Source organism: Rhinolophus sinicus, chromosome 7, assembly GCF_057876585.1.
Source record: "Rhinolophus sinicus isolate RSI-liver-muscle chromosome 7, RSI-T2T, whole genome shotgun sequence".
Taxonomy (NCBI): Eukaryota; Metazoa; Chordata; class Mammalia; order Chiroptera; family Rhinolophidae; genus Rhinolophus; species Rhinolophus sinicus.
This window is the reverse complement of record NC_142507.1, coordinates 54,510,921-54,527,642: the sequence shown is the minus strand read 5'-3', so window position 1 is coordinate 54,527,642 and position 16,722 is coordinate 54,510,921. Positions and strand designations below refer to the sequence as shown.

Genomic DNA, 16,722 nt, shown 5'->3' with positions numbered 1-16,722 from the left:
GTGTGAATCTTAAATTATTATTATTTCTTCCTGTCGTTTACACCCAAGGTGGGGGGGGTCGGGGAGAGGAACGGGAGAGGGGGGATTGCCTCCCCCCCTAAGGCACTGAGTGGAGAAGCCGCGAGGGGAGGGGGGAGGCCACATTGTCCTCGCTCCCTGGGGCTAGGCCCCGGATTTCCCCAGCCCTGGGCTCCCCCAACACCTGAAATGCTAAGATGAGGCCCAGGGCAACCCGACCTCCCCCTACCCCAATATATTACATCATCATTTTTTAAATAGATACAGGGACTGGTCCCGCTACCCCCTCCCTGTGACCCCCCCCCACTATTGGGGGTATCTGGGCAGCTGTGCAAATGGGCAAGGGGTTGGATGGAGGGAGGGAGAGCACCGGGCCCCTAAACCTTCCCCTTCTAAGGAGGGGGAGGGGCCGCCAGGCCAGGGAGGGGAAATAGTGCAAGGCAGAGCCCAGGCCGCCACGGGGGTCCAGCACCCAGCGAGGAAGGGGAGGGGGAGATACCCCACCCCCAGCAGAATTGGGTAGTTAAAAATTTGAAACTAGATTCCAATGAGACCAAGAGAAGAGGCTATGTACAGAAAGGGGCAGATTCGATCTTAGAAGAGGGAGGGGATTATTCTCCCCGTTCTGAATGGTGCCTGGCTGGCAGAGCTCTGGGAAAAGGGTCCCTTTCCCACAGCTCCGCAGCCCGCTTTCCCAGCGGCCCCCAAGAGTTGTGTGCCCTCCTTGGCAAGGGGGCCCAGCTCTTCAGCTGGGTGATTGAGGTGACAAAGGCCAAGTGGCCGCCGGGGGCGCTCGCCCGCGCGGGGCATGGCCACCAGATGGCGCCGGCTCGCCCGCTCTCCGCAAGGCACCCCCAACCCCTCACCCCGTCCCACACCCTGTGCCGCGCCAGCCCGGGGGCGGCGTGAGTCAGGGGCGGCAGCGGTGGTGGCGGCTCCGGCTCGCACCTGGGCGGGGAAGAGGTGGGGAGGAGAAGAGGGTAGGACGCCGCCCAGCCCGCCCTGCCCTCTGGCCCCGGGGAGGGAGCGGCGGGAACAAGACATTCCCTGCCCGGGGACGCGGGAGGGGAGGGGGAGGGCCAGGGAGGAGACGGGCGAGCGGCACCCCTAGCTGGGCGGGGCCCCTCCCGCTGCCCCCAGGGGCAGGCGAGCCAATCAGGCCACCCCGCCCCCTTCTCCAGGACCCCATGACTCAGCGCTGGGAGCAGGGCGGAGGGGGACTGGGATGGCTCCTTCCTTACAGGCCCAGTCCCCTGGTCATTCAAGCTTCTTCTACCTTGCTTTCCCCCACCTACCCTTCCTTTGCCGGCCCCCCTTTGCATAATTCACTTCCAGGAAAAGGGAACAGAAACCAGGAAGGAGGGGTCTCGGAAGGGAGGGGCAGTCCTTCACCCCCTTACACAGCCAAAACCCCAAGGGGCATGGGGGCAGGGCAAGGCTTTGGTCCCAAGCCCCGCACCCCCTAGAAACCCGCATAGCCGAAGAGGGGCCCCACAAATCAGAAATACATTATTGCTTCTACTCCCCAGGAGCAGCTGGGAAGAGGGACCCCACCTTTACAATAGAGCTGTAAATATGTACATAATATATGGATCACTCCTTGGGAGAGCACCCCAATTTGGGGAGCCTCTGCCCCAAAACCTTCTCAGCTGGGCACTGGAATGAGGGCTCTGGGGAGAAAGGGCTGATTTCTGATGCCAGGGAGGCTCAGTGCCCCCGCCCCGGCTCTGTCTGTCCTGTGTGCTCCCACCGCTTGGCATGGGCGGCCCCGGCCTTGTGCTGCGCCAGCCTGGCCACTCGTCCCTCTTTAAGAGGACTCCATGGCACCTTCGGCCTGAGGCGTGGTGGGTGCCCCCTCTTCCTCGTCGTCATCGGGAGGCCCCGGGGTGGAGACCGGGGGCCCGGTGGGGGCTGACTGCTCCCAGAATCGAGCCAGAGAGAGGCGGAAGGTGTCCAAGTGGCCATTGGAGAGGTCGAGGCCGGCGGGGGACTGGGTGGCGGCGGAGGGCGGCGGGTAGTGCGGCGGCGCATCGTCCTTGCGGCGCCGCCGGGTGCGCACCTCCAGGCAGTTCTGGCCCTTGAGGTGGCGCTGCAGGTGGTCCTCCTTGGCGAAAGCCTTGTGGCACAGGTGGCACTCATAGGGCCGGTCCCCCGTGTGCAGGTGCATGTGGTTCTTGAGGTCGTAGCTGTGCAGGAAGCGGGCTGGGCAGTGCGAGCACGAGTAGGGGCGCTCTCCCGTGTGCTTCCGCATGTGGATTTTCAGCTTGTCATTCCTGGCATGGCAAGGGCAGGGGGAAAGGGACGATCAGGACGGGGTCCTGGGCTCCCGCCACCAGGATCCCAGGCCTTATCCCACTCCTGACCCTCACCATTTGTGTCCCCATATTGCTCTGGAATACCCTTGCTGATTGTGCCCAGCAGAGCCTTCTTGGACACCAACTCTTCCATGTCCAGATGACCCCCACGCCCCACCCCAGTGACTTCCTTTCTCCTGGTCTCTCCTCTCTCTACTAACACCCCCCCACACCCTCCAGGATCACCTACCTCCCCACCTCAGGTCTCATAACCCCCCCATGACATGGCCCCCACCGCGTCCCTGCCCCGCTGTGCTCACCGGGTGAAGCGGACGCCGCAGACCTCACAGGCAAAGGGCTTCTCGCCCGTATGGGTCCTCATGTGGCGCGGCAGCTTGCCCGCCCCGTGGATAATCTTATGGCAGACGGGGCACTCCTGGGGCATCTGGGAGCGGCGTTTGCGCACCAGCTTGTCTTGGCCGTCCAGGCCTGGTGCCAGGGCGTCCTGGTGCAGGGAACTTAGGTAGGCCATCAGGTCAGGGTCGATGGCGTCCTCATCTGAGCCCAGCTCCTCTGGGGACAGCGGGGGCCCGCCGCCTTGCGCCAGCCCGTAGGCCGGGGGGTATACCAGCTCCTCCTCCTCTTCCTCACCTTCATAGGGCTCGTAGGTCACGGCTCCCTCAGGGGGGGAGGCAGTCCCTGTGCGAGGGCTGCAGCTGTCTCCCAGCCCACTGCTGCCCACTCTGCCTGCCACGTCCTCCTCCTCGTAAGCCAAGGGATGGGTGAGTGCTGTGGGCCCCTCGGGTACTAGGTGGTTCGGCCGGGCCCCCTTGGTCTGCAGGAAAGCTTTTCGAGGCTTTCGGCTCCGGCGGGCCACAGGCCGCGGTGGTGGTGGTGGTGGTGGTGGTGGTTGTGGGAGGGGCACCTGTGGAGGGCTGTCGTCACCATTGGGAACTCCAGAGGCTGTGGCTGTGGCGAAGGCCTCCAGGTACTGGCGGGCTCGCTCACAGTCATCCTCGTCCGGGCTGGGGGCTTCTAGGCCACTGCCCTGCAGAATCTCCATGCAGGCAGCGATGACACACGGGATCTCCAGCAGCTGGGCAGCCTGCAGCACCGCGGGCATGTTGGCACTGCTGGTGGTCAGTGTGGCTGTGTAGGCAAACTCGAGCAGGGCCCCCAGAGCCTCCGGCCCCACAAAGTCCAGCTCGCACACACCAGCCCCTGCTCCCCCAGCGGCAGTCCCGCCGCCTGCAGTGCCCATGACTGCTCCGCCACCGCCCTCGGTGAAGAGCTTCTTGAAGTAGTGGCTGCAGGCAGCCAGCACAGCGCGGTGGGTGCGGTATTCCAGGCCCTGTGTCCGGATGGTGAGGTCACAGAGGTGGCCCAGCTGGCGCTGCTCGTTGAGGCAGCTCAAGAGCTCACTGCTGTGGTCTGGGAATGGAATCCCAATCAGGTCGTCCTCTGGGCTCCCCATCTTCTCCTGCAAGGTCAAGTAAAGGGGAAGGTTAAGAGCGCTCGGCCCTGCAAGGGGGTCCAGGGAAGGAGAAGCAACCGTGGCCAAGGCTCATTGACGGCTGCGGCATGCCAGATAGTCCTGGAAGCGTTTTGCACCCATTACTCTTCCACGACCCTCAGAAGGGACGCTTATCATCCATTTCACAGACAAGGAACCTGAGGCACAGACGGGAAGTGACTTTCCAAGCTCAGTGCAGCACCGGCTCAAGCCCAGGCAGTGGGCCGAGTGCCTCACCGCTGTGTACTGTGCAGCCTTGGGGAGGGCAGGAGCCCTGGACCTTCTCGAAGTCCTTGCCCGGGTCCCATCCCCCATCCCTTGGAAGAAGCTGTGGCCTGGGGCAGAGGATGCCTGAGTCCTGGTTCAGGCTTCATGAAGAATTGGCGGAAGGACTCTAGGTGGCTCTGGCAGTTGGCCTCAGTCATCTGAAAAGTGGGGTAGCTGATGGAAGGTCTGCACAGCCCAGAGAGAGGCCAGTGACGTTTCAGATTCACGCTGGACCAAGGTCGGCGGGAGGCGTGGTCAGGTGCTCTGACTGAGTTATGGCCCTCAAGTACTTGGGTGCACCGTAAAACACTATGGCAACCAGGAGAGGCAGCTTCTCGGCCCCTCTCCCACCACCCAAAATGCATCTCCCCTTCTAGGTCCCCGCTTCTAGAAGCCAAAAGGGAAACACAGGTCCCAGCATTCCCCCTCACACCCTCCCCTCCCCCACAAGGCCAAGGAGCAGCCTCGCTTTGCCTCTGCCTTTGCTGGGGTGTCGCTGGCTGGCGAGGGTGCTTCCTGCCCCGCACAGATAAGCATCGTTCCCGCCCCTCCCCCACTGCCAATAGGCCAAGTTCCAGTCCCACCCCTCTCCACCTCTGCTACCACCACCACCACCTCTCCCTCCCCATTCCTGGCCAGTTAGGAGAGCCCCCTCTCTCCAGAGCGCCACCTTCCAACCTCTACGCTTTCCCTCCAAGGCACAGCGGCAGAAGACGTAGAGCTGCCAGCAATCCCAAGGCTGAGTCTGGCCTGGAGGTGGGGAGATCTGCTTCAGGTCCTGGCTTTGCTACTCGCTTGCTGAATGACCTTGGGCAAGTCATTTTTCTCTGTGCTTCCATCTCCTTAGATGTACAAGGAGGGGGTGGGAGTGGAAGCCCCAAGGGCTCAAGCCCTTTGGCCCTGACATTTGGTGGATCTGGAGCAACTGGAGACAGAGTTGGGGCCTGAAAAGAGTTGGGCTCTGGAATCAGCCCAGCTTGAGTTTGAATCCTCATTCCGCACTGACTAGCTGTGACCTCAAACAAGTGATTCAATCTCTGGACCTCCTTGCTCATCTCTAACATGGGGATAACTCCCCCTGACTCCTAGGGTGGTGGGAACTGAGTTAAATGAGACCAAGTGTGGCCCAGTGCCTGACACACAGCAGGGGCTCAATAAATGTTCTGGCCTTGGGAGGGAGAAGCAAGGCCTCACCTGAGGGCAGGTTCCACTGTACAGGTGGCCTCTGCTGGGAAAACTACTTGGGGACAGGTCTGCCTCCCTGCCTCACATCACCCCTAGGGAGTCAGGTTACTATTAGCTACATGACCTTGGACAAGTCACTTCCTTTCCCGAGGAGGCCTGTTTCCTCCATCTATAAGATTAAAGACTGACCTAGATGACCCTTAGGACAAGTCCCACTGACATTTTGACAGTGTCTTCTCTGCTATTCTCAACAGCTGCTCAGCCCTGGCCACTGATGGGGAAAGGTATTTTGGGGGGGTTGGTAGAGGGCCACAAGTTTCCTCTTTAAGACACAAGGACGCATTGTCTCTGTGCCTCCCTGCCTTCCACCTTCGTTGCAATGCCAGGGCTGCTGCGCGGAAGCCTTGACTGAGCAGCACCTTCACAAGCTTTGCTTGGAAGCCACACCTATGAACCCTTAGAATAGCCCACCCATCCCCACCTTAAGTCCCCAAATCACTTCTCTCCCTGGGGGCCAAGCAGTGTGGGTGTTCTCCCAGTTCCTTTTGGTTCTCCCACCTGCACTTTACAAATAGTATAAGTGGCAAATGGCTCCAGGACTCAGGAACAAACAGAAACGCGGTGGGCAGCAGCAGCAGCAGCGCAGTGGCCACTTAAGCAGCAGTGGGCACCCTCCTGGGACCAAGCCGATCCTGTCCCTCCAGAAGGGGATGGGTGGGGCTGTCCTCGCTGCCCATTGGCCAGGAGCTGGGCACCCGCAGGCACGTGGCTCACCCCATCCCTCTCCCTCCTTTCCTCCCCACCCTACCCATTCCTGCTGCTAAGCCCGCCTTCTTTCTCCCACCCCAGGGCCAGTCAGTCTCTGTGGCAACTTGGTGTGGTGGGGACGCTGATTGGCTGACCCTGCTGTCAGGTCACAGGCTCAGGCTGGTTCACCACCCAACTCACACCGGGCTTGGGCAAGGGTGGGTGTTTAACCCCTTAGGCCCGACTCCAATGCCCATGGCCATGAGGTAACAATGAAGGAGGGGAGAGGCAGAGGACACACGTGGGAAGGGTAGGTATTCATACGGTTCTCTAGCTTCTGGGAAACTCCCCCAGCCCTTACCCAGGGCTCTGGCACCCATGCCAACTTAGGTGCCACCTGGAACTATGCTGGTGCCAACCAGGCCAAGGGGGCACTCCTATCCCCATCTTCTGGGAGGGGTGGGTGGGGTGGAGGCCTCCCCCTTCTTTCTGCCAGGGTGGGGCACTGGTGCCAGGATGCCCACCCCATCTTGGGCACCCTTCCCACCTCTGCATCCCAGAGGGCCCAGCCCCCTGACGCCCCATGAGGGCGGCCCATCCCCACCCAGCCTGGCATGCCCCCTCTTGCTAAGACCTCGTGGGCATGGGCGTGTGTGGTGGCTGGGGGGGCAGCTGTGCCAGGGAACCAGGCGAGGTCTGTTTGGTCTGTTTGCCTGGTAGGGGGAAGAACTGGGGCCCCGCCCCATCACTCCCCCCTTTCCCGCCACCCCCCCAGGCTCCCCTCACTGTCAGGCCTGCTAGACCGGCCAAGCCAGTGGGCAGCTCTCTTGAAACTGGGCCCTGAGTCAAGCCTGCCCCATCTTTGGTGGGGGGAAGACTTTGGGGTAAGAAAGGTGGAAGGCGGGCAAAGGAGGGAACCCCTATCACCTACCCCTCAGTGCCCAAGGACACCTGCCAGGGTGTGTCCACCACCAAGAAACCAAAAGGTAGAGGGCACTGGCCTGGCTTGGAAAGGAAAGGAGGCTGGAACTCTTTCCAGGGCTGACCTCAGGCAGTGTCCAGTGCAGGGCTGGGGGCACCAGGGCCAACACTGCTGGCTCGAGCCAGCTGAAGAGCAGGGATACGAGGCCCTGAACAGGGCGGCTGAGTAAAGCTGGCCCCCCTTCCCCACACCCTGGGGATTAGGGGAGTGAGGCTTAGTGTGGGGGGCAGCAGGCGGAACCAGGATTAGCAGCGGAGAAAATAGATATGGGCCTGAGACACAGGCACACAGAGCCCCCCCACCCCAGCTCTAAGGCCCCCACCTCCAGGCTCTGCCAGGGAGCCTGAGAGGGGCCTGGCCAGGCTTCTCCAGGTGCAGCGGCTTGGGACCAGGCTGTGACATCCTCCTGCCAGGAGTGATGGAGAGACCTGGGGCTCTTCCTGGTGCCCCCCCACCTTGGCTAGTCACCTCCCCCTTACTTCTTTCTCCTTTCTATCCCCCAACTCCCACCCCAACTCCAGCCTCAGGTTCTCTTCCTGTTTTTTTGGAGCTAAGTTTGCACGAAGCCAGGGCTTTGGCCTGTGGCTGGACCAGGGGGGTGGGGAAATAGGACAGCCAGTCCAAAGTCCTCAGGGACCCAGGAATCCTAGTTCCCCAGCTTCTCTCACCCCTTCCCAGGGCCTCTGGGGCCCAGGGGCTGAAGCCATCTGGACTGGCCAGTTGGGAAGGCAGGGTAAGGGGCTGAGGTGTATCCCCTGGCGGGTTGGAAGGGCTTCGCAGGAGAGGCCCTCTGCCCAGGGATGCCCAAGTCATTTACGGAGCCCTCCTTCCCCACTCCAGCCCCTCCAAAGCTAGTGCATGACTTCCCCATCCCCCATATGCCGCTTCCCCCCTCCTAACCTCACCACCCCCAGCACTCACACTTCCTGGGGGCCTAGGCGGGGAAGAGAGGGGAAGAGAGACCGCAAGCCACGAAGGGGGAAGGAGGCAGGGGAGCTGGCTGCTTCCCGGTGCTGTGGGGGTTAAGCCTCGCCTCCCTCAAAATCCCCAATTCCTGGTACCGGGACTCCTGACATGAGAGAGACCTGTGTTCCCCACATTTTCTTTCCATGATACCAGCCCGTGCCCACTGCCTCTTGGGCTGCCTCAGGAACTCAGGGAGATAAAAGATGGCGGAAGAAGGAATGGGGGCACCTCTCTCTTCCCTAGCTTCCCCGCCTTTACGTTGGGGTACCCTGACCCATCAGACACTCTCCACTGTGGGCCCCTTTTCTTGGCCTCCTCTTCTGTCCCCTTAGTGCCTTCTCTGACCCTTGTCCCCGCTCCGCCATCACCCTAGGCTTTCCCTCCTTTGGCCTTTGCCAGGCTTCTGCCTCCTTTACCACATCTGTGCCCGCGGCCTCCCAGGAACCAGCCCTACCTCTCCTTTCTTCTCCCTTCCAGTTCTCTCTCTCAAGCCTCTCCCACTTCCTCCATTTAGCCTGACTCCAAGCATCCCTCCTCTTCTCACTGGGCACACTTGGTATAGAGAGAGGCAGAGGAATTAAATCAAAGAGGCTGGTCTGCCCTCCAAGGCCCAGTCTTGCCACGGGATGACTGCATTTCGGGTACCCATGCCCCCCTTCCGGATGATGCACAGAACCAAAATTTGGGGGCCAGTTGGGGAGGGTGAGTGGTGGGGTACGGTGAGAGCGGATGTGGGGTGGGGTGGGGGGGACAGCTTAGGCCTCTCTGCCTGTCAGAGTTTCCAGCCCTGGAACTGGTGGATTTTCCCCGGAGGGTGCCCACCCTCGGCCAGGCAACTGTGCACTTGGCTAGACCCTGGCCATCAGGGTTCCCAGCGGGGTCTGCCTGGGATTGCCAGCTCCCCTTAGGGCCTAAGGAGACGGCACAAGGTGCCAGGGTCTGCCCTGTGCCCACCCCCTCCCCCCCGCCTAGTGTCTCCAGCTGGGTAACCGAGCCGGCTGGTAACCCCACACCCGCCAAGCCGACAGCAGAAACCTGAGCCCCCCAGCCCCAGAGGACACCCCAGCCCGATCCCCGGAGCCCGGCTCCCTGCCAGCCTGTCCAACCTTCTGTCCTGGCCCAGCAATCCCGCGGCTCCTGTAGGCCCCTTCCTCTGCTCTGCTGTCCTCGTGGGGCCCCTAGACACTGAAGCTTCCCCACACTCCAGGTCCTCAGAACCTTAGATCCCTAAACCCCCCCAGTGAGGTCTGGACACCCTCTTCCTAGCCTGTTTTTCAGTCCGTCTCTGACCCTTGGCTAATTCTAGGCCTCCAAACCTCCCCTGGGGCCTGATCTCTCAAGCCAGAGCGGGCCTACTCACCTGAACGCTGAGGGGCCTCGCCGGTAACTCCTCTTCGCCCCTGGGGGGAGCAGGTTGGGAGGGGTGGGGGAGGGCCTGGCTGGGGGGTAGGTAGGGTGGCTGTTCCCCGCTCCAGCTCCCTCCTTCAAAGGGGCCGCCCACGACCTGGCCCAGCCCCTCCCCCCTAGAGCCTTAACCCTCTGGGTGCTGTCCCCCCTCCCCCCAGCTTGGAGGGAGGGGTTACCAGAGGGCTGGCAGCGTGGGAGGGGGCCTAGACTCTCTGCCTGTGGTGCCTGAAGCCCCAGCTGTACCCACCCCCGCCTGTCCTCACTCAGTCCTAAAAGGGGAAAAAGGTGAGCGGGAGGAAAGGTAGGAGCGAGGACAGTCCAGGAGGACAGAGGTGAGAAGGAGCAATGGGAGAGGCTGCTGGAGGTGGGACCAGGAGAAGGAAGAAGGGAGGGGAAGGGACAGGAGGCGGCAGTGGCCAGAAGAGGGAGGAGGGGAACCCTGGACAGTCAGTGCCAGGGGTGACAGGTGCCCAGATCCCAGCCCCTCAGGGCATGTGGTGTGACAGGGGACCACAGGGAGGCCCTCCAGACCCCAGTAGGCCCTTCAGCCCCCCTGGGAGCTGGCCGAATTCTCCCCACCCTGTACTGGGCCGGGGCCCTCAGGGGCTGGGCAAGGCAGCACCCCGCCCTCCCCATGCCTCACCCCAAACCCACTCACATACCACAGTTCCTTGCTTGGGCACCAGCCCCTGCCAACCAGGCCAGGGGGCAACACTCATGCCAGCCCCCAATGGCCAGGGGGGTCAGGGGGACAGAGCGGCCTGAGGGGAGTGGGCAGATGGGGGGAGCTGTGGGCACCGAAAGAGGAAGGAGCCGGGAGGGGGCATCTGCTGGGAAGCGCCTAGCCCCACCCCTTGCGCAAGCTGCTGCCACCCTGGCCGGTTGGGTGGGACCCGCCTGGGCCTGAGGGGCAACTCAGGAGAGCTCTGAGCCCAGAGATGGGTGGGCCATCATGTTCCACTTAAACAACTCCTGGGGTCTCTTCCTCCTGGAATGAGGGGCACCCTCGTGTCCTCCACACATTAGGCCATCTCAAGTCCTGCTGGGTTGGGGGGGACTACAGGAATGCCCCCCGAAATATCCCCTCCCCTTTCCCCCCAACAGCTGCTGGCTCAATGCCGCTGGCCTGCTGCCCCTCACCAGCTCCCGGCCCGGTTGGCACCTACCCACCAGGATGCTGGCAGTCGTGCCCTCCTCTCCCTCCTACCCCCCTGCTCCCAGTGCCCCATGCCAACTGTGGGCCTGGGGTGGGGGAGGGTCACCCCTGTGCCTTGGTGCCAGCCAGGCGGGCCCAGGCCCCTGGGTCCGACAGATAAGGCCCAAGACCCTGTTCTCAAGCCGTCTCATCAAGAGGCAGTGCATGGGCCAGGGCCACACAGAGAGGCCGGGAGGCTGGGGACGGACAGCCCAATGAGCAGTTATGGAAGGCTCCACTCCCCAAGGTGGAGACCAGTGTGTCTCTCTGCCACCAGGCGCCAACCTCCCAGCATTCCCCCTGCCCAAGCAAATGCTTGGGCACCAAAGTCCCTGCAATTCCTGAGAGCCCTAGTGCCCGCAGCCTGCAAGGGAGTGGGGTGGGGCTGCTGTCTGCCCTTTGATCCCCATAAAGGAGGGAACCAGCCTAGAGGGCAGGGGGCAGGGAGGGAGTCCATGGGGCCCCTCCATTTCACCACTGCCAGGGGCAGCAGGGCAGGGTGTGGGCATCTCTTGGGTGGGGCCCTAAGACAAGAATGGGTAGCATGTCTCAGCAGGGGGGATGGATGTCAATCATGGGTACATGGTATCACAGGGGAACAGGACGGTGAGAACCAGGTGGGGGGATTCAGAGGGTACCTGTGTTCCAGTTCATCCCAGTCCTGGCTTTTACTCCCATCCAGAAACATTTCCAGACTTCACCAAATTGAGAGATCAAGGACTACAACTCCCAGTATGCACCACAATTGCTTTGCATGTACCTTGGGAGTTGTAGTTCCCTTGAGAAGCCTTGTGCTCTTCTTTTCCCCAGAGCCTTGCTGATGGGGTGGCGAAGGCAGAGCAGAGGACTTAGTCACGAATCTCCAAGGGGACAGTGTTTAGAAGGGGTAAAAGGCTAGGAGGTCCATGGGGGGAGAGGACCCCTGCTCCCAGGCAAAGGGGGAGGAAAGGAGGAAGGAAGGAGGAGAGGATGTCTGTTGAAAGGGGCATATGGGTGGGGAGGAGTGGGGGGGGGGGGGCGGTGGAAACAGGAAGGAAACTGAAGCCAGAAACATGAGGTCGAAAGCAAGGGCCTGGTGGAGCCCCACTCCGAGGCCGGGCAGGGACTGGGAAGGCATTTCCCCCTGCCATTCTGGTGGCCTGGGGACGCATAAGAGGAATTAGTGAAGCCAAGCGATAGCAAACTGGTGTGTCTGTTGGGGGGGGTCACTGGCTCAGTTTGCTTGCCAGCAGCCCTCTTTTGCTGGGGCACCCTAACCCCTGGGTCTGGCCTAGGTGTTTGCTGGCTGGGGAGCTCTGATGGTTGATTTGATTCTGGGATGCTAGCAAGCAGAGGAAGGGGTTGGGGGAGGTCAGGCCCAGGCCTAAGGGGAGTTGGGTGGGGGAAGGTATGTGTAGGGTTAGGCCCAGGTGTGAGGTCAAGGAATAGTGCTGACAAATGAGGACACTGTCCTCCAGGGCCACAGCCATGGCAGCTGGGAGGCCTCAGTGACGAGAGGGCTGAGATGCCAAGGCCACCAGCCTCCCACCCACCCCGGTGCCGTGGGACAGAATAAAGAGGGCAGCCCTCTTTGGTCTCCCTGCGGAATTTGCTAAGGGGAGTTTCCCCCTGTGCCAGTCAGCCTACGAACATTAAAGATGGCAACTTGGGGCCAGATGGCAGCTGGGTGCCTTTCCTTAGTGGGGGTGGAAGTCAGAAGTGGGCTTTGAGGCCACTTTCCCTGGGCTCCCCAAGGCTCTGGGGCAGATGCTTACAGGCCTCGGCCAAGATTTGCCAACACCTGAGTCTGGCTGGGTGGGGGGGTCTTTCTCGCCCCTCCAACGCCCCTGACGGTGGACTACAGTAGCTCTAACCCCTTCCCCACAGTCCCCCAGGCCCGCCTTGGCGCCTGGCCGCCTGTGTGTTGGCAGGACTGGGGGTGGGGGGGCGGCGAGGCAACTTCAAACTGTCCGGGCAAAACGTCAAGTTTACTCACGAGTTTACTCAGCAGAAGGAGGGGGAAGAGGCCAGGGCAGGCACACCCCATGCCAGGGTCCTATCCGTCCCCACCTTCCTCCCCCACCCTCCTCTTCAGCCCTAGGCCAAAACAGGCATAGGCCCTAAGGCCTGGTGGCAGGGCAGTCTTAACTCTTAGCAGGTCAGGGAACCAAGCAGGCCAGAGGCAGGAAGCCCGAAGCAGGCCCAGGGCGTCTATCAGAGGGCCGTGCCCTGTCTGCAGTCCATTCACTACCCATCTTGGGGCCTCGGCCTTGGGCCTGAACTGGGTCTCTCAGCCATCAAGGAGGAGGCAGTACCAGGCCAGGCCTCCTCCACCTGAGCAGTCCCCGAGGCGGTGACTTCTGACCCCAAATGCCCAGTCCTAGGCTGTGCCTCAGACAGCATGATGCCAGAAGGCAGCCATAGGATCAGGGGCTGGCTCTCTCAGCCTTGGCTTGGAATGGGGGGCCAGCACCCTATCTGACCTACTTCCCTTTCCTCCCCACCTGCTTTCATTCTCTGCTTCTCTCCCCCAGCCTTCACTGTCCCCACCTCAGAGGCGCTCCGCCCCCCGTGCCCGCTGGGCCCCCCTCCCCCATCCTTCCCTAGGGTGCCAAGTGCAAGCACACAAAGGGCCCGATGGTGCATTGTTAGCCCAGCCCCCGCTGCCCGCCGCGCCCTCCCAGGGAGGGCACTAGGCCAAGGAGGAGCTGGGGGCCCTGGGTGCCAGGGGGCACCACAGGGAAGGGGGAAGAGGTCAGCACCTGTTTCTGACACTGGGGTGCATATCCGTCAGAGCTGAGTGGTGATGGGAGTGCCCTATTAGAGCAGGCCTCTCTCCTTGACACCTGAGTCTAGTGGGCACTGCCTTCTTTCTTCCCCAGAGCCCCTTTTGGGTGGCATTAACCCCTTCCTGACCCCTGTGCTAAGGCTGGGGGGTGTGGTACCCAAGGGAGAGGACAGTGTCTGAAGGTGCCAGCAGGCTGCATTGTGCCCACAGCAACCATTTAACAGAGGCACGCTGGGGGAACTGGGGTCCCGGGGGGGCCAGGGACAGGAGGCACTGACAGAGATTTCTTCTTGTTTCATCAGCTGCTCCAGGGGGAGCCCCCTGCCCTTCTCCCCAGTCACCACTAAGGAGAAACACTAACTACCACCCAAACTCAGTCAAAAATATGTCCCTCGCCAGCCCAGCACAGCACTCCTTATGCCTACTCTCCCCTCCCAGCTTGGTGCCCACTCCATGCCAGCTCTCCCAGCAGTGCCAGGCGGGTACAGGGGTGACCAAACCAGTTGGTGTGTGTGGGGGAGAAGAGACAACCCCATAATCCTCTCCGCCTTCCCCCCCACACACATACATCCTCGGGGAACTGGTGAATTCCCACCATGGTTTAACCCTCACTACCCAATCTGGCTCCCCCTGCCCCTGATAAACTGTCTCCCTCCTCCAGGAATAAGTTGGGGGAAGGGGGAATAGCTGCGCTGACTCATTCCCATCCTCAGCTGCAGCTAGGGGTCTCCAAGGCATTCGGGTGAGGGTCAATTCAAGAACGCCCTCCACCTGGCCCGGAAGCCAGGACAGCCTGCTGGTCTCCCCCTCTCCCCAGCACCCACTTCCGGTGTCCCAAACTAGGTCAGCAGCGCTCGTTTCCTGTGGGTCAGCTAGCACCCGCGCCTCTGCCCCTCCCCTGCTCCGGACCCAGGCTCCCTGCCCCCCCACCCAGGGCGCCCCGAGGTCTCACCACGTCTCAGCCGCCCTTTGATACGTGGGGGTTGTACGGGGCGGGGGGCAGGGGACCCGCCCTCTCTCCAAACACCAGCAGGGCCGGGGCGCCTGGGCAGGCACGTGTCCGGGCACAACCCGCTGCCCACGCCGGCCCCCCCCACTCCCAGCCCCCCCTCGCTCTGGCCGGGACACGTCGCTCGCTGACTTGGGGTGGGGTGGGGAGGAGAGAAAGCTGGAAATGGAAAGCAGCGCCCCCCACCCCTTTGAATGGCAGCCCTCTGCCAGCGGCGCTCACTGTAGGCTCTACAACACAGTAGCGACCCCCACTCCGGGTAGGGGCAGGTGCGCCCGCGCCGGTGGGGGCGCGGGTGGTAGGTAAAATACTTCCCAATTACCCACCCTCGCTCCCTGGTTCTGGGGGCATGAGCTGGCTTTGAAAAGGTGGCGGCGGGACTGGAGCCCGAGGAAGGGAGTGGGATCGAGGGACGACGGAGAGAGGGGTCGTTCTATGTCGCTCGGAGGTTGTCGCTGAACCCCACTACGGAAAAGAGAGCGCGGTTCTGGAAGCGCAAGAAACCGAATAGTCCAGCCGGTAACTTTCCCCCCGGCCGCCGCTCCTCCTGCGCTCCCCCCACCCCCTTGCAACTGGCCCGGGTCCAACCCACCGCGCCAGGGGGCGCGGGTGGGGGGAGCGCGTTGTCCTAGTTAGAGTCCGTCAGCGTTTCCATTCCCTCAACTCGGTCGGGTCGGGGGTCTCCCCCTAAAGTCACGAAGGAGACTGGAGGAGCGCTCAGCGCTGCCTCGCCCTCTCTCCATCCCGGAGCCGCCAGTCTGATCCCAGAAGTGCAGAGAAAGTTTCTGGGGACCCTCCGCCCCGGGTTGAGGGCAGCCGTAGTTCCTTCTCTACCTTTCCTCCCAGTTAAAATCAATTCCAAAGAGCCGGGGTATTGGGAAGGCGCTGGAAAGGGGGGGTGTGGGAATCTGGTCTGCATGCGTGTGCGTGTGTGTGGGGGGGTCCCACTTACAGGACAGACGAAGGACACTGCAGTAGTCTGGAGTCTGCGGGACCCCGAGCTGGGAGATAAAAGTGGGGTACACTCACCTTTCCGCCGCTGGGTCCGCCGGCTGTAGCAGCTGAGGCAGTGTGTAGGGAGAAGCGTGTCCCCCGCCAGGCCCGGGGGCTTGGGGCCCTGCTCCGGTCCTGGTCAGAAGGCCGCGGTCAGTCGCTCGCCGCTCTCTGCTGGGGGGCTCCTCCTCCGCAGCCCTCTGCCTCCTCCTGCCGCCCGCCCCCCCCTCGGCCGCCGAGAACCGTACATTCACCTGGCTCCCACCCGCCCCCCCCTCAGGGCCCGCCTCACCTGTCCTGCTGTCTCACCTGTCCTCCTGCTTGCTTTCCCCCCATCCCTCCCCTCCCTCCCCCCGCCCCCTGCCACCCCCCAAACTCCCCCCCCAAACCCTTAGCAACACCCTCTGTCACTTCCTGGTTTTTTACCCGCCCCCCCAGGCCCCCCTCCCTCCGCCCAATAAGGACATAAACTTCAACCCCTTGGTCCAGCCAGTCCCTGCAGGGCGCAGATGGGTCCCACCCTCCTTTTTCGCTCCCTTCCTCCAAGCTCTTACTTTGCTTTCCGAGCCTTTCCCACCCTCCTTTTTCCTCCCTCTTTCCTTCTCTCTTTCTCCCTTCACCTGCAGCGGTCCCTCTCCCCCCTCCCTCTCCTCCTCTCTCCTCTAGCCCCTATCTCTCTCAGTCCACCTTAACTCGAGCTCCGCCCCGGACCCCCATCCAGCCCTCTGCCGCGGCTCCGCCCCGACCCTGCACTACGCCGCCCTGTCCGCTCATTGGCCTGAACACCCGCCCATCCCAAGCGGGTCCCGCCTCGCGTTTGGCCAGGGAGGGGGCGGAGCCGAGGGGCTGGCCTGAAACCTGGAGGAGGGGAAGGGGGAGGGGGTAGTGTCCGCAGCGGCCGGGGAACCGAGCACCCCCATCAAGGGCTTCCATTCCTCCCAGAGGGGTTTCTGTAGGGTCAGCACTTCGGGAGGGAAGGGTATGAGAGGTAAAAGACAGGCAAGGTGGGGTTGAGGCGAGGACTTAGGGAATTGTGGGCGCGGGGGTCCTGTGAGGGGCTATAATCAGGTCAGGGCCCCGGGAGGCAGGGGGAGGGGGAATCACCAGGCCCTCGGCTCTAGCTCCTACGCCGCACCTCACCTCCCTCAGTGGGAGCGGGGGAGTTGAGGTTGCGGGCACCCTGCGTCCCTCCCCACGCGTGACTGCGCCCCGCGGGGACGGATCGGCACCCTGGGCTAGCAGCCTCTGCGCTCCAGCCGGTGCCCGATGCGGCCTTGGCGTTGTCAGAGGGGAGGGGCCGGGATCGCGAAGGGGGAGGGGGAGGCGCGCTCGCGCTATGCTCCCCGCCTCCATCCTGCCGGTTCCCTAAGTGGAGAAAC

General features: G+C 62.6%; 1 protein-coding gene across 2 annotated transcripts; it reads right to left on the bottom strand.

Moving 5' to 3' along the window:
* Positions 1-3: 3 nt before the first annotated feature.
* ZBTB7B (zinc finger and BTB domain containing 7B) lies at positions 4-15,693 on the bottom strand. 2 transcript variants are annotated; one of them, XM_074318606.2, is made up of 4 exons: positions 15,636-15,693; positions 15,380-15,478; positions 2,633-3,792; positions 4-2,291 (listed from the first exon to the last, which is right to left on the bottom strand). In XM_074318606.2, exons 3-4 carry the CDS (start codon positions 3,784-3,786, stop codon positions 1,826-1,828), a joined length of 1,620 nt encoding a protein of 539 aa, XP_074174707.2. In that variant the 5' UTR covers positions 3,787-3,792; positions 15,380-15,478; positions 15,636-15,693; the 3' UTR covers positions 4-1,825. The 2 variants fall into 2 exon arrangements, with proteins under 2 accessions (XP_074174707.2, XP_074174708.2); XM_074318607.2 differs by lacking the exons at positions 15,380-15,478; positions 15,636-15,693 and adding an exon at positions 9,333-10,010.
* Between the last annotated feature and the right edge of the window lie 1,029 nt (positions 15,694-16,722).